Below are 16,408 nucleotides of genomic sequence, written 5' to 3'. Positions count from 1 at the left end.
TTGTCAACCCCAGTCCATCACCGGCATCTCCACATCATCACTTTAAACAGACATGAAGTGCCTTTTTTTAAACTGTTCTTACAAAGTCCTTAAGAATCTTTGATGGTCTCTCATCAAGTTGCAATTGCTTTTCTCGATGGGCCATTGTTCTTTCCGATTTGTTGATCACCTGGTACACAGGGCTCCTTTTGTATCCAACGTCCTAGGTGTTGATCGGTTTTGCTTTAAAACAAAGACATGGACCCACTATGGCTGGAGCAGTTGCCTCTTTCAATGGCCTCCTGTCTTTCTGATCTTGACCACCTGCTGTAGGTTTTGCATTAAAACAGACATGTCTGAAGCGGTAATTCTCCCACATTCCACTGTGTGTGTGTTGATTCGTCTGGTGACCTCTCACCTATCCTTCCATCTTAGGATTTTAGTCAATGGCCAAAGTTTTCCATACTCAGGGAAAAGGTAGAATTCCCAGAATTCTTACATGGCCTACCACTGCTCCTATTTCTTATGTTCTAAAATACTGGAAATACACAGCAGGTCTACCAGTATCTGAAAAGGGAAAAGACAAGTTAATGTTCCAGTGGGACTTTTTTAACTAATATTCAGAACATGTTTTGACAAAGAGTACCACCCAAAACGTTAAACTGTTTTTTTCAGATGCTGATGGACCTGCTGTGTATTTTCTAGCTTACTATGATTGTTACAGTGCATTCAATAATAGTAAATCTGTCAAGATACACTAATGGTAAATCTGATTAAAGAATTATTTTATTGACTGAAATGGTTGTGTTTCTATTCTATACTTTTTCTCTAGTCTGAACCAGTGGCCTATGTCATGGTACCATTTTATCCAGGGTGGTGTTTGAAAACTGTGCAGGCCACCAACCCTCTGATCTCAGTGGTGAGTTTCATTTTGTGATTAGTCTGATCTTGATTCCTGGAGTAAAGTAAATGGATTAATAACTTAATTAAAATAGTTCATGGGGGAATTCCCTACATATTCATTAGCCTGTGAGCTAAAAATAGCATTCAATTGAATTTTAATTCCAAAATCTCTTGCAGCACGTCACGGCATTATGAGATTTGCATTTGGTTCGCTACCATTTTATAGGTCTCTTGTGGCATCCAGAAAATGTCCACAAGGTCTTTAATGATATCATTACAATCTTATCTTTATGTCCAGTTGTTGCTGAACCGGAGCTTCAAACCCAGTTCAATTAACATTCACATGGCAGGCATTTCAGATTACTGCGTTCCTCTGGATTGCAAAGTTGTGTCGGGGAATATCTCATGATATCTATTTATGAAGGGCACTTGGAAAATTGGACATTTAATTCAGTCCCTCCCCATATAAAAATCATGCCACATCAGCTCACATTTTGATGCATAGAGGCTTGGGAATTGGTGCATAGGAGAGCCACAAAATTGGTACAAATGGAGAGTATTCCATCGCACTCCTGACATATGCTTTGCAGGTGATGGAACCATTCACCGCGGAATAACCAGCCTCCGACCTGCTGTAGTAACCACAGCATTTATGTGGCTGGTCCAATTGAGTTTCTGGTCAGTGATTACCCCGTCCAGGATGTTGATGGTGGGGGATTCAGTGATGGTAATGCCATTGAATGTCAAGAGGAGGTACTTAGACTTTCTCTTGTTGGAGATGGCCATTGCTTGGCGCGAATGATACTTGCCATTTATCAGCTTGTCTGCGGGATCAGGGACTGGAGGTCGGGTGGGGGCGAGGGGAGTGGTGGTGGGGGGGAAGGAAGATCGGAGCCTGGGAGGATGGAAGTCGGGGCCAGGGCTTGGGAGTCTGGATGTTGGGGCCAGGAGCGGCAGTGATCGGGATTCTGCTTTGCAGATAAGTAACTTACCCTTTTCTTATAGTCATCAATGACCTTCCCTCCATCATAAGGTCAGAAATGGGGATGTTCGCTGCTGATTGCACAGTGTTCAGTTCCATTCGCAACACCTCAGATAATGAAGCAGTCCGAGCCCGCATGCAGCAAGACCTGGACAACATCCAGGCTTGGGCTGATAAGTGGCAAGTAACATTCGCGCCAGACAAGTGCCAGGCAATGACCATCTCCAACAAGAGAGTGTCTAACCACCTCCCCTTGACATTCAATGGCATTACCATCGCCGAATCCCCCACCATCAACATCCTGGGAGTCACCATTGACCAGAAACTTAACTGGACCAGCCATGTAAATACTGTGGCTACAAGAGCAGGTCAGAGGCTGGGTATTCTGCGGCGAATGACTCACCTCCTGACTCCCCAAAGCCTTTCCACCATCTACAAGGCACAAGTCAGGAGTGTGATGGAATACTCTCCACTTGCCCGGATGAGTGCAGCTCCAACAACACTCAAGAAGCTCGACATCATCCAGGACAAAGCAGCCTTCTTAATTGGTATCCCATCCCATCCACCACCCTAAACATTCACTCCCTTCACCACCGGCGCACTGTGGCTGCAGTGTGTACCATCCACAGGATGCACTGCAGCAACTCGCCAAGACTTCTTCGACAGCACCTCCCAAACCCGTGACCTCTACCACCTAGAAGGACAAGTGCAGCAGGTACATGGGAACACCACAACCTGCACATTCCCCTCCAAGTCCCACACCATCCTGACTTGGAAATATATTGCTGTTCCTTCATCGTCGCTGGGTCAAAATCCTGGAAGTCCCTTCCTAACAGCACTGTTGGTTTCCCTGAGTGCAGCCAGCGATAAGCCATTATTGCAGCTGGGATCTGAAGCGGGTGTTAGACCCCTTATTTACATATGCAAGAGGCCTAACGCCTGCTTTAGGCGTGGGTAAAGGACGCCTCTTTGTCCTTATCCAATATGGTGGGCGGCCAATTCTGACCAGAAGTGTTCACACGTTTCATGCCTGCCATTTTGGGGACTTAGGAGGCTGCACAGTGCCTGAAAAATGGGCAATATGCAACCCAATTTCTAGGCCTAGATATATCAACTAGTGGACAGAAATATGGTATAGAAGGGAAGTTTTCAGATTCATAGGACATGGGGACGAGTTCGGGTATGGTAGCTTAGTGGTTTTGGTTAGTGGACTAGATCGTGAGTTCAAATCCCAGAATGGCAATTGTGAAATTGAACTCAGAATCTGATAATTTGTGGGATAGCACCAGAAAATGACCACGAAATCTGCCCGAAAGTGCTAAAAACTCAACTGGTTCACCGATGTTTTTAAGGGAAAGGAACTTGCCCCCCCGCCCAGTCTGGCCTACGTGTGACTCCAGTCCTAGAATTTGTGGTTGACTCTTAATGCCCTCAGAGCAACCAGGGATGGGCAATAAATACTGTCTTGCCAATGTCTCACACACTCCAAGAACAAATTAAAATACAGGCAAGGCTTCATCTAAACTGAACTTGTATCAACTCCCTTACAGAGACAGTATTTAGAACAATATGGGAGGAATCAAACTGGCAAGACAGAGGCAGTGATTAACAACAAATATAGCAGAGGTGAAAAGCACTTTAAAATATTAAGCATAGTAGTGTGAGATAATGAATTTTAGGAGAATGAGCGGAAATATGAACTAAATGATAAAACGTTAAGAGTAGCAGCATAATGGAGAGACTTAGTTCAGGTACACATCTAAATAATAAAAATCTTATATCTGCATATACAAAACTTTACTTTCTGTTGTCAACTTCTCCACCATAAATTCCTGTGTTCACGTTTTTAATGGAAACTGCCTATGTAAACTAGTCACGTTGTAGTTACACCCCCGCCAATGGTGGTACTGTAGCACCTCACTTTTGCATTACCCAGCTCCTCATGATGTACTCAAGAGAAACTCCTACACTCCAAATAACTACTTGTTTGCTTCCAAAATTGCCACAATATAAAATCCAAACATTATATAAAAATAAGTATGAAGTTAAAACGAGACTGAGTTACAACTGCGCAACCAGGTCCAATTATCCCCATCCTCTTACTCCGCTTCGCCTGAAGACTACACTTGGCCTTGACTCCTCGCGTATAATGCCATGGAACATTTTCTATGATCTTTAAAAGTGTGTGGACAAGTTGATAAAGCATTTTTTTAAAATAAAAGGTATATGGATACAGGTTTCATAAAAGGGCTTAGAGTACAAAAGCAAAGAGCTAATGCTAAACCTACATAAATCATTGGTAACACCACAGTTAGAATATTGACCCTGATATTTCTGAGGAGGCAGGGAGGGTGTCTGAAAACCCGGGGAGGTGGGGACCCTGCTGATCTTAACCACAGGACTTCATTAGCATATTGAATGGCAGCTGGCCAAATCGACAACTTGGTGGGCGGGAGGGAACGCTAGCGGTAAGATGCTGTAACCGGGGAACCGTGGGATGGTCCCGGAACTGGGAAGGGAACATCAGCTCGGGAGGGCTGGGGAGAGACTGGCGATTGGGAGGGCTGAGGGAAGGGGTAGACTGAGGTTCTGGGGGGCGGGTTGGAGACTGGGAATCGGGAGGGCTGGCGGGGGTGGGGTGCGAGACTGGGGATCGGGAGGGGAGCGAGACTGGGGATCGGGAGGGCTGGCGGAAGGGGGGTGGAGACTGGGGATCGGGAGGGCTGGGGATCGGGGGGGGGCGAGGCTGGGGATCGGGAGGGCTGGGGATCGGGGGGGGGGCGAGGCTGGGGATCGGGAGGGCTGGCGGAAGGGGGGTGGAGACTGGGGATCGGGAGGGCTGGGGATCGGTGGGGGGGTGAGGCTGGGGATCGGGAGGGCTGGGGATCGGGGGGGGGTGAGGCTGGGGATCGGGGGGGGGCGAGACTGGGGATCGGGGGGGGGCGAGACTGGGGATCGGGAGGGGAGGGGGGCGGGGCGGGAGACTGGGGATAGCGAGGGCTGGCGGAAGGGGGGTGGAGACTGGGGATCGGGAGGGCTGGGGATTGGGGGGGGGGCGAGGCTGGGGATCGGGAGGGCTGGGGATCGGGAGGGCTGGGGATCGGGAGGGCTGGGGATCGGGAGGGCTGGGGATCGGGGGGGCTGGGGATCGGGGGGGCTGGGGATCGGGGGGGCTGGGGATCGGGGGGGCTGGGGATCGGGGGGGGGGGTGAGGCTGGGGATCGGGGGGGGCGAGACTGGGGATCGGGGGGGGGCGAGACTGGGGATCGGGAGGGGAGGGGAGGGGGGCGGGGCGGGAGACTGGGGATCGGGAGGGGAGGGGAGGGGGGCGGGGCGGGAGACTGGGGATCGCGAGGGCTGGCGGAAGGGGGGTGGAGACTGGGGATCGGGCCGTGAAGTCGAAGGCTTCCTTGTGGGGCCTGGGGGAAGCACTCCTTCTCCTCCTGGCCCACAAGGAATGCTGAAAGAGCCACTTATCTTGAGGGAGTCGGCAGCTGCCGGGAATTCTACAGGTCGGGCCTCCCCCTCACTTACTAATAAATTTAAGTTGCGGCGCCGATGATGTCATGAGGCTACCACGCCACCACTTTGGTATGTTAATTAGGCCCCCCGCCTGCCTGCCTTTAACGGAAGCCCCGTCCATGCCCTGACTTCTGCAAATTTAAAGTGGCAGCAATGGGGTCGGGTTGCCTGCCCGTCAGTGTGGGGGGAGTTAAAATCAAGGCCATTATGTCTGGTTTTGGGCATCCTACTTTAGGAAGGAAGGCAAGACTATGGAAAGGGTATTGAAGAATTTCACTAGAATGATACCAGGGATAAGCGCCTTGAGTTGTTAGGAAGGATTAAAGAAATTGGTGTTCAAAATTTATGGGTTTTGAGACTGTAAGAAGAAAATAAAAACTATTTCCACTAGTCATGAGTTGGTAACTGGAGGCCTTAAATTTAAAATCATCAAAAAAAACAAAGAGAGAGGTTAAGAGAAATGTTTTTGCACCATCGGTTGTTAAGACTTGGAACACCCTCCCAGAAACAGTGCTGGAAGCAATTATTAGGGATACAAATAAATACTCCTCCTGGATGATAAAATTCTATGATTCTACACCATATTTGGATAGTCACATCCAGTGGCCACATCATTTTTGACAGAAGGAAGTTTCTTCAGGTGTTAGTTTTCCAGTTGTATTCAAAACCAGAGCACTCAATATCTATATTTTTCATTGAGTGGATAAATAATTTGTACCATTGTCTTACGTCCTGTGCTTGAAATACTTTAGATCTTCTAACTCTATACATTTTTTAATTTATGGCTGTCTTGTTTGAAATGTTGATAACATTAAGGGACTAATCATAACTGTCAGCATTACTGAGAACATCGAAGAGAACATTTTAATTAACTTCTTACCCCATCCTCTAAAGATTATTTGTTTACCCCAATAATTTTGCTTTTTTTTCTCTCTCATTTAGTTTTTGCTGCCATATTTTCTTTCCTCAATCTGATATTGTCCACTTATAGCTACTAAATTCTGACTTAATCAATATTCTTGCTGAGAAATTACATTAAATGTGCAGTAGTGGTGGAATTATTACTTACGTAGACCCTGTTAGCACTTCTATTGCTTAATGAAAGTGGTGACTCAACACTGCTGATGGGAGTACCTTCACCACATGGACTGTAGCGGTTCAAGAAGGCAGCTCACCACCACTTTCTCAAGGGCAGTTAGGGATGGACAATAAATGCTGGCCTTGCCAGCGACGCCCACATCCCATGAATGAATAAAGAAGGTCTTGTATTTAAGCAAACTTTGCTGGTGAACAGTGCTGGAAGTCATTACTAGTGTTAATACTTGGGAATTGTTATACATCTTTTTGAAAACTGAGCGGCTTGATGCAGGTTAGATTTATGTGCAACACGTGTTCCTTGTGGTTTCTGTGTAATGCTGCTTTGGTTTTATTTGGGGGGGTCTGTAATAAGATTTCAGAATTACCAACCCAGGTTATCTTGGATGTGAATGCATGTTCCAATTGTGGGGATAGTCTTCTGAGTTCAAACTACTGGCGAGGACCCTAACCTTCCAGCAGCATCATCAGAAAATTGTGGGTGGATTGCCAATAATACTCTGTCCAAAATTAATGGAGTGCACCCACAATTCCCGGAAACGAATTTGGAAAATAACCCTGGTAATTTGTGTACCTCTTCACTAAATAGATCCGTTTTATTACTTAAACTGTATACCGTCCACATTTATGTTTAAAGGAGGTAATTAAAGTGATGCAAGGCGTGGCAGTTGGTCTACAGACACTTCACAAGTTGAGCATTGTTCATGCCGCTCTCCATCCGCACAATGTGTTTGCTGTAAACCGTGAACGTGGAATTGTTGGAGACTTTGATTTTACCAAGACTGCTGTAAGTATTTTCGTGTGGTGCAAAATATTAAATTATGTAATTTCTGAGAGAATTACAACCTGATATCTGCTTATTTCTGCATTTAGCTGTTTTTATGATTTAGTACGAAGCTTCCCATTTATTTTGTGAACAGTTTTAGCTAATTTGGTTGGAAGGCTTTAGTAGGTCAACATTTTGATTAAGTTCAACAAGTCTGTCCCTTTTTTAAAAATAGATTTTTTTAGCTGATCCTCTTGCCTTATTCCCTTCTCTTTCCGGAAAGCACCAATTGAACCCATTTAGATCGTCGGCTTTAAAGGCCTTCCATGGTAATTTATTTGACAACTGTATTATCCAAAATTTAAACTGAACTCAAATCTTCAGCTGGACCTGCTGGTGATGCTCCCAAAGGCTTGTCCGGTGCCATAACTTCCTGATTCCTCCCACCCCCCCCACCTCAATCTACATATCGAATGCCCTAACTTGGAGCTAACAGCCTCTAATTATCTCTGATTATTACAAGAATTATGGCGGCAGTTAGAAAATGTAAATGTTCCTTACACTAACAGCTGTCAGTTACTGAGGGGGCAACAGAGAGAGAAATAGTTTTTACTCACCTTAATTTGATTATTTTTTCAAATTTTAAAAGAACAAAATTAAGTTGAATTTAGAAAGCTCTGATCATTACCTGTGATTTGTCAATAATATTAGAATGTTTACATTTTCTTACAGCTGTGAGAAAGAGAGAGACACAAAAAGACAGACACAGAGGTACATGTCCAAGGACCAATCAGAAAACATCAAATTCAATGTTTACAGAGATCACTAGGAAAGTCACAACCCAGTGCTGTCAGACATGGGATATCCACACAGAGTGCTCTCAGGACCACGCCCTGTTCTCCCCTCACAGCTGACAGACATCAGGAGTCCACTATGAGCCAAATATCACATTCCATTCCCCAGTTGTGCCCGATCTCATGTTTGCCCTCCATATTGGCAGCACGAGAAGTTCTTAGATCTGGCATCAAATTCCAGACCCACTACTGCAGTACTGTTAAACTCGAGAACTCCCACCCCAATTCTGCCAAACCCCAGGAGCATTCTCCAGTGCAACCAAAGTCCAGGACTCCTGAGTGCAACTAAACCTCATTTCCCCTCCTTGTTAAATACCAGATGTATGCCTCCAATTGTTACATCTTGCATACCATCTTGATGTGTATTCTCAGCTTTAAAAATTAAATACAAAGATAAAGAATTAGATAGGAAACTTTGGTTTTCACAGAGTAATAGCTAGAGTTGTGGAATTCAGTCCCCAAAGCACCAATAAAAATCCCAATATATCATTTAATAAAAAAAATTGATTTATTTAGTTACTGTAAATCCATGGCCCTAATGTCATTCCTTACATGGCATGAATACTTCTATTCTAAAACAGATAATTCTCTCACTTATCATGAGCAATGCTGTGGGAAGTCGTCTTGTGTGTGTAATAAAGAATCATCTGCCTTACGAAATTTTTTAAAGTATAGATTCCTGTGACCACATTTAGAATAGAAATGGTCGATGTAAACATGTCTACCATAACTACACCCTCCTCCACCACTGGAGGGTGGGTAGAATTACTGTGTGACCGGTTTACTTAGGCGGTTTTCATTGTAAATGTGGACATAGAATTTTATAATGGAAATATATAAACAAGGATAGAATTATCTTTGCAGGTCCTGGTCCATTTATTCCTGTACTCTAACCAAGCTTTACCCGAAGACAACACTTGGTCTTGACTCCCTATGTATGTTACAGTGGGAGATTGACTAGTGTATGTTTTGCATTAAGCAAGCACTCCCTCGTGTCATGTTATTTCCATCACATTTGGCTGTTGTATTTCTAAGAAGAAAAAGCATGGAAATGGAATTAAGTGGGTTAGCTCTTTCAGAGAGCCAGCACATGCATACTGGGCCAAATAGCCTCCTTCTGACAACGCAAAATCGTCGAGCAGAAATTGATAGCCAAGTTCCGCACCCATGAGGACGGCCTCAACCGGGATCTTGGGTTCATGTCACGCTACACGTAACCCCACCAGCGAACAAAAGTTATCTGTTTTTAATATAACGGGTCATTTGCTGTCTTTCTCTTCCTTCCGGATGTTTCTATGTTTCTGCCTCTCTCTCTGTTTATTTTTGGTTGTTTGTATATTCGGTGGCCCTGTAGGTAACACCTGTCTGTCTGCACACTGTGATTGCCTTGGCAACGGGCAGTTGGAAAGACTATCTGTAATCACCAGGTATTTTTCTGTGATTTATAAATGCGAAGGGTTCAAGGATTTCATTTCCACATTCACCTGAGGAAGGAGGAAACCTCCGAAAGCTTATGAATTTCAAATAAAATTGTTGGACTATAACTTGGAGTTGTAAAATTGTTTACAATCCTCCTGTAAAGGTCTCTGATATGGGAAACAAGCAGGAGAGTGGGATTAGTCTAGGTGGTCATGCAAAGAAAAATACAAGCACAGACTGGCGCTGTGACATTCTATGATTTTGGACTTAGTTTTTTGGCTATGGGACAAAATGGAAATGGTGACAATCAGGATGTTATCTGCTATATTTTTATAGCATGGGAATTTAATAGCATAGGCTACCTATCCCATTTATAATGTGCCTCTCAACATACATCTGGTAAAATTTGTTATTCTGGAGCCGATTCAGAAATGGGCAATTTTGGATCTTTGTAGTGGCAAATAGTCCAATTTCTGACTAATTTGACTCCCATTTGCCACTATAAACAAGTTAATAGAAATCTTGGCTCCGATATTAGCGGGGAGGTGGGATGGAAGCAGGGGGCGATTGGGCACGTGCCAAACCCGCATGAACCAAACTTACTGTTTCCGACACGATTGCACATTGATTGATAGTGGTTAACGTCCTCTCCGGGTTTCGCACCCGGCAGCTCGCCTGATTGACAGGCTGGCTGCTGTCAGGAGCTGCAACGCGAGGGGGGTGGGGGGGGGCCGAGAAAGAGACAGATCCAGACATAATCTGGCACTGGAATGGAAGACTGGGGGAGGGGGAGGGGGGGGGAAGAGAATGGAAGATCCGGTGCTGGACTGGAAGACCGGGGGGCAGGGTGGAGTGGAGTGGAGTGGAGAGGGGAAGATCAGAGGAACATCGGGAGGGTGAAGAGGGGGACATCGGATCAGGTTTCAAAGGTAGGTGCATTTAGTGTGTTCACTTCCTTGCAGGTTTTTTGTTTAATTTATTTAGTTTCTTTTTCCCTGATTCGGCCCTTCGTTCTTGGTTTCACCAGGCGCAAATCAGAAGTGGTGGGCAAGCCGCCCAGGTAAGTTAAAAAATCTTTATAACTACTTACTCTGTCACAGGTAAAGTGCCTTAAGTGGCTCTTTAACTGTCATCCCGCTGGCTTTAATTGCCAGCAGGACTTCCATTTTTGGGTCGCCCGTGGGCACACAGGTGGGTCCCTGGGAAACTTGGAAGTCGATGGGTTGGAGCCGGCTTCCGAACCCGAACCCGAACCCGAACGGGATTTCCGCGATTTTCGGAGCCCCCCCACCCCCAACGCACCCGCATTTGCCTCCCAAAATCAACCCCCTTAAGTTTCAACAATAAGGAACTGTTGTGTCACCATAGACTTGTCAAAATTGCATAAATTTCACATAGCGCAGCAAAGAAATAGATCTGTTGTGAAGAATTAACCACCTATTCCATGAGTGTAACCTCTTTTATTGCATGCGTAGGATCAGCGTAATATTGCCAACTGGATGGTAGCTGATAAGCTGGATCTTGTAGCCCCGGAAGTCAGAAGAGGCCAATCTGCTGTCCCCGCAACTGATGTTTTTGCTTATGGATGCCTGCTTCTGTGGGTATGTTCTAATTTATATCGAATAATGAATTAATGGGACTTCAAAATGCTTAAATTTGAAACTATCCATTATATTGTTTCATACTTTTGCAGCTGAATGTTCCCAAGACTGAGTTCACAGTAAACCCTGATGGAACTCCAGATTTTAGTGAGCTAAGCATGGTAAGCAGATTTGTAGCTAATAAGGTTTGGTTTCAATTCATAACTTTTTATTACATGTAATTTTCAAGAGCTGAATCATGCCCCGTCAGTCTTTTCTCCACTAAAAGCAAGTTTAGTTTTGTGAAGCTATATTTCCGATTTGATTTTTGGTTGCAGGATTTGTTGCTCCCTAAACTCTCTAGTGCAGCATGACCACTGGCACAGAGAGTGGGCCCAACTTTCATCTTTTGTCAAAATGTCCATTTCCATCACGGTTTTTGGTCCATTAACAAAATTGTGTGAACCTGTGGTTTTGAAACCTGCACTCTCTGAGAATGCAATTTACTTTGTTGGAATGGAAAAAAAATTAGCCAATTACTAAGTCATTGGTAAAGGTACATGGTCTTACCGTACACTTTTAGGGTTGATTTTAATATCCAGTGCACCCCAAATTTCGGGTGCAGACTGGACATATGAGTGTGTGAATTTTGTCAGAAACCAATTCTGCTGAATGCTGCCCAGTCTTGGCCTCACTCCATTCTGTAGTTAGGCTTTGTACGTATGTTGGAAGCTCTGTCCACAGCAAGCAGAAGCTTCATTAAGGTTTTCGAAAGGGGTAGAGAAGAGCACTGCTCCATTTTCCGGCTCATGGGTGTGCTGGAGGCCAAACTCAGAGCTTGCTTTGGGCAGGAGGGCTTTTAAAGGGCTCACTGAGGTTCAGATAAGTGGCCCCTTTCTCGGTTCTTGTAATTTTTTTCCAGCTGGCACTTGGGCTTTCATGAGCCATTGTGCCAGTTGTCATTAATTATTTTTGGCTCTCAGCCCTCTTTACTAGCACCAGTAAGTTTGCCAGTAGAGATCCCCTGAGCTGAGGTGCTTGGAAGAAGAGGAGGCTGTGCTGAAGGACGACAGGCAAGTCAGGTCCGAGGGATGCTCCATGCTACTCCATTGATACCCACACCCCCGCATCTGCAGAGAGAGGTGAATTTACCTCGCTTTTGGCAGGCTTTGTGCTGGTGGAGGCTCCTCTTTCTAATTGAAGCTGTCTCAGCAGACTCTGGGACTAACTCTTATGCTGGAGGGCATGCCAGCATGATCAAGAACCAGCCTTACTTGACTGGCTGCACCTCTCTGCAGGCTTTGGCATGAGACAACGTTGCAGCATAGAGCTGCCACGTGCGGTGACGTAACAGATAGCTGTGGCCTGAAACCTGGCTGCACCCACTTGCAGGCAATGCTGCAGTGCTGACTTAGGGGGATTGTGCCATGGTGGCACGGAGGACATTTTAAATATATATATATATATATAAATGCGATATTTGCACAAAATGATTTACCCAAAGTAATCAGTTTACCCATAATGCCTAGCATGTATGCATTCAGCTCATTGCATTTAGATGAGTAATCTTTTGAAACTCAATATGTGCATATTAGTAATATCAACTGATTTAATAAAAGGGCTACTGAGTTTAATTTTGGTGTGGGGAGGGGGCAGCTAATTTCATCTCACTTGAACTGCTCACAGTTATAGAATTTTTTTTCTCTCAGATGAACCCATCTGAATTTTGCAGTGGGTGACGTCTCCTGAAGGAGCCTGAAATTCATGCTTTTCTGAAGTTCCATTTAATCTTTAGGTTGCTACAAATACAGCACGTGCTTCGTACAGCTTCTGGAAAGAATAACTACTCAATAGAGCCATACTAGCTCGTTAAGTACTCTTCAGAATGATTACATATACAAGAGTTAATGCATTTTATTGGCAATTCCTTCATAGAATCATGGAGCACAGAAGGAGGCCATTCGGCCCATTGTGCCTTTGCCGGCTCTTTGAAAGAGCTATCCAATTATTCCCACTCCCCGGCTCTTTCTCCCGGCCCTGCAATTTTTCCCCTTCAATTAATTATCCAATTCCCTTTTAAAAGTGTTATGTTAAGAATCCACGTCTGCCATAGATACCTTCTCACGTTCAGTGGTAGGAGTCTTACAACACCAGGTTATAGTCCAACAGTTTTATTTGAAATCGCAAGCTTTCGGAGGCTTCCTCCTTCGTCAGGTGAGTGTAGGATTCCATAAAGGTACAGCATATATAGTCAGAGAACAGTGCCTGGTGATTACAGATAATCTTTCCAACTGCTTGTTCTCAAAGCAATCAAAGGAGTTGAATGGTGTTCAGACAGGGAAACATTACATACAAGACTACCGAATACACAAACGGTCACAACACAAAGAGAGAGAGAGAGAGAGACACACCCGAAAGGCAGAGAAAGAGATAGAATGACCAGTTATATTAAAAGCAGATAACTTTTTTTTCCCCTGGTGGGGTTACACGTAGCGTGACATGAACCCAAGATCCCGGTTGAGGACGTCCTCATGGGTGCAGAACTTGGCTATCAATTTCTGCACGACGATTTTGCATTGTCGTGTGTCCCGAAGGCCGCCTTGGAGAACGCTTACCCGAAGATCGGAGGTTGAACGTCCTTGACGGCTGTCCTTCCCTCCCAGTCGGGGAACACTTCAGCAGTCAAGGACATTCGGTAGTCTTGTATGTAATGTTTCCCTGTCTGAACACCATTCAACTCCTTTGATTGCTTTGTGAACGGGCAGTTGGAAAGATTATCTGTAATCACCAGGCATTGTTCTCTGACTATATATGCTATACCTTTATGGAATCCTACACTCACCTGACGAAGGTGGAAGCCTCCGAAAGCTTGTGATTTCAAATAAAACTGTTGGACTATAACCTGGTGTTGTAAGACTCCTTATTTTTGTCCACCCCAGTCCATCACCGGCATCTCCACATCACGTTCAGTGGTGTCAGTTGCTCCCCTAGGTGATACCAAGGGAAGTAACAATAGTACCACTTTGCAATCTGGGCTGGATGTCTGAATTTTTTGCTCGTGTTCCTTCAATGTCTGAAGGTGGACTGAGGTAACACTAAATGATGTGAAATTTGTTTGATTTATAAGCTGCTGTATTCCACAGTGAGGTAAAATATGCAGCATAACAGTTATGAGCAGTATTGCTTAGTTCAGTTGGTACAACCTACATTCAGGTAATGACATGGAATAAAGAACACTTGACCCTATCTTATTTTGGCTCATCTTAAACAGAATAACCGCTCTGCATTCTGCCCTACTGTCCTGAGGGAAAACCTTCTCTCGTTGCAGTGTTTTTCTGCCTAACTGCCTGTGTCGTGCCCTATGTCAAAGTGCCAGACTGCTTTTTGGTGTCTCTTTTATTAAAAACCTGACTGCTTCAGCTTTTAGTCAAAACCGACTACCCTTCCCCCCACGCCAAAAAAAACCCCTGCTGTGTTCAAACTAATAGGGTTGTCACAGTAGCAATGAATGTGAACTGTGCCTGGAATGTCAAATTAACTTTCATCAACTCCAGGATGTCGGTGTCAGATGCCCTGTCTGAAACCTAACACACAGCTACCAGTCCTGCCGTGCTGTGGATTTAACCCCTTTAAAGCAAGCTTTGACTTATAAGCACATTTTGAAATAAATAATACCTAGATCATTTCCTATGGGGAAAAAAAAGGTTAAAAAATCCAGAAACTTGACACTTAGTAACAGTGAATTGAGAGTATCTGTGCCACAATCATTTCCGTAGTTTGTGTGTTAAAAAAGTAATTTTTCCTTTTTTTTCCCTAAGGATCCCAAACTGCTGAGCCTGGTGTCAAGGTTGGTTTGTTTCAACCCTAATGACAGATTGAGAATTGACCAGGTGTTAAAGGATGACTTTTTTTGGGGGATTGAAACTCCTGACACTGTTCACAAAGAAACCAATACTTTTGTATCAGATGAAACCGTTGTGGCCAGTGCCTTTGCAGATGAAACCAAATCAGAACTGCTGGGTGAAGCTGCAACATAAATCCTTTCCCAGATTTATGTTTTGCAATGTAATTTCATTAGTTGTGTCAAATAAGGTTTGTTTTATCAATGCTTCTGGTGACTTCAATAGGCTAGTAATGGAGAGGGAGAACTTATGAGGCAGCCTTTTGGTGCTCTGCACAACTTTGGGAAAGTGTTTTCAATGAAGAACGGTAGTGGGGTGGAGTTCTTTTCATTATTACTTTTTTAAATTTTGATTCTTTCTCCTGAGGGTACTATTTAATTTGAGAAAAATTTAAGGTTTTTCTTGCAAAAATTACTGGAAAATGGACAGTCCAACCTATGTATGTTGTTCATTACTGTTGCCATTTTTTCACTTATAATACACAATTATTTTGTAAAGGAAAGCCAAGTACCAATTGGACTACTCCTGACATGCTTTTTTCAATGACTAGGTGAAAGTCCTCATTCATGACCTGTACGTGAAGTTGTTTTTGCCAGGGCTAGAACCTTTTGATGTAGAAGATTGACAAGTGGTGAATGTTTTTGCCATTAATGAGAGACTTGTATTATGTTTTGGTTTAACGTGTACTTTATGTTGGGAAAAAGATAAATAACCTTCAAAAAATTGTGAATATGATCGAGAGCATTTTTAAAAAAAACACACTGACTGCTACCACTGAAGTCCTTACTGCAAAAGAAAAGTCAACTGATAAACATGTGTCCTCTTGAGGAAGAAAGAGGCAAGAAGAAATACACAGCTTTGTTTCAGAAGGAAAGGTAAAAGTTAAACATACTTTCCAGTTTTGTAATACTTTGTCCAGCAATGTGTTGGCCTGTTTTTACATTGTGCTGAATAAACAATTAAAATCTAACTGCTGTTGTGAGCTCAACAAAATAGTCACTAACACCTCAACTGTTGAAGGTAGTAAGTGGGCTGTCACTAGTAGTGGTAGAAACTCCTTCAAGTGTTCATTTGAAGTTCCTAAGAACTAGTAGAATGTGATATTTGGTCCAGATTGCAAGGGGGGATGGCCAAAGGCATGGTAAGTTTTGTGGATTCTGAAAGTGGGGAGAGATGTAACAAGGCAAAGAGGTTCAAGAGGATAATTTCAGAGACCAGTCATTGGCAGATGAAGACTGAGACTGAGGATGAAACATTGGGGATGGAGAACGGTGCAGTGTGGGTGAATGGTGGGACTTGAAATTGGAGAGGATTGCAGGGACAAACAACCTGCAGCTTAATGTCATTCATCTCCAACCACCTGTGTCCCTCACTATCCACACCCCTCTACCCCCTTCCAACTCTAT

The 16,408-nt window shown here is 44.2% G+C and overlaps 1 protein-coding gene across 1 annotated transcript in view; it reads left to right on the top strand.

Annotated features, from left to right (window-relative positions):
• The window catches only part of LOC137333814 (serine/threonine-protein kinase 31-like), a 105,541-nt gene extending 89,597 nt beyond the window's left edge, over positions 1-15,944 (top strand). Inside the window, exons 20-24 of the mRNA XM_067998174.1 lie at positions 812-898; positions 7,119-7,268; positions 10,996-11,121; positions 11,214-11,282; positions 14,919-15,944. Of these exons, the coding sequence (XP_067854275.1) occupies positions 812-898; positions 7,119-7,268; positions 10,996-11,121; positions 11,214-11,282; positions 14,919-15,137 (651 nt within the window). The 3' untranslated portion in view covers positions 15,138-15,944. The remainder of the gene's footprint in view (positions 1-811; positions 899-7,118; positions 7,269-10,995; positions 11,122-11,213; positions 11,283-14,918) is intronic.
• The last annotated feature ends 464 nt before the right edge of the window (positions 15,945-16,408 follow it).

The sequence above is a fragment of the Heptranchias perlo genome, chromosome 2, assembly GCF_035084215.1.
Source record: "Heptranchias perlo isolate sHepPer1 chromosome 2, sHepPer1.hap1, whole genome shotgun sequence".
Classification (NCBI taxonomy): Eukaryota; Metazoa; Chordata; class Chondrichthyes; order Hexanchiformes; family Hexanchidae; genus Heptranchias; species Heptranchias perlo.
This window is presented reverse-complemented; position numbering and strand designations above follow the sequence as displayed.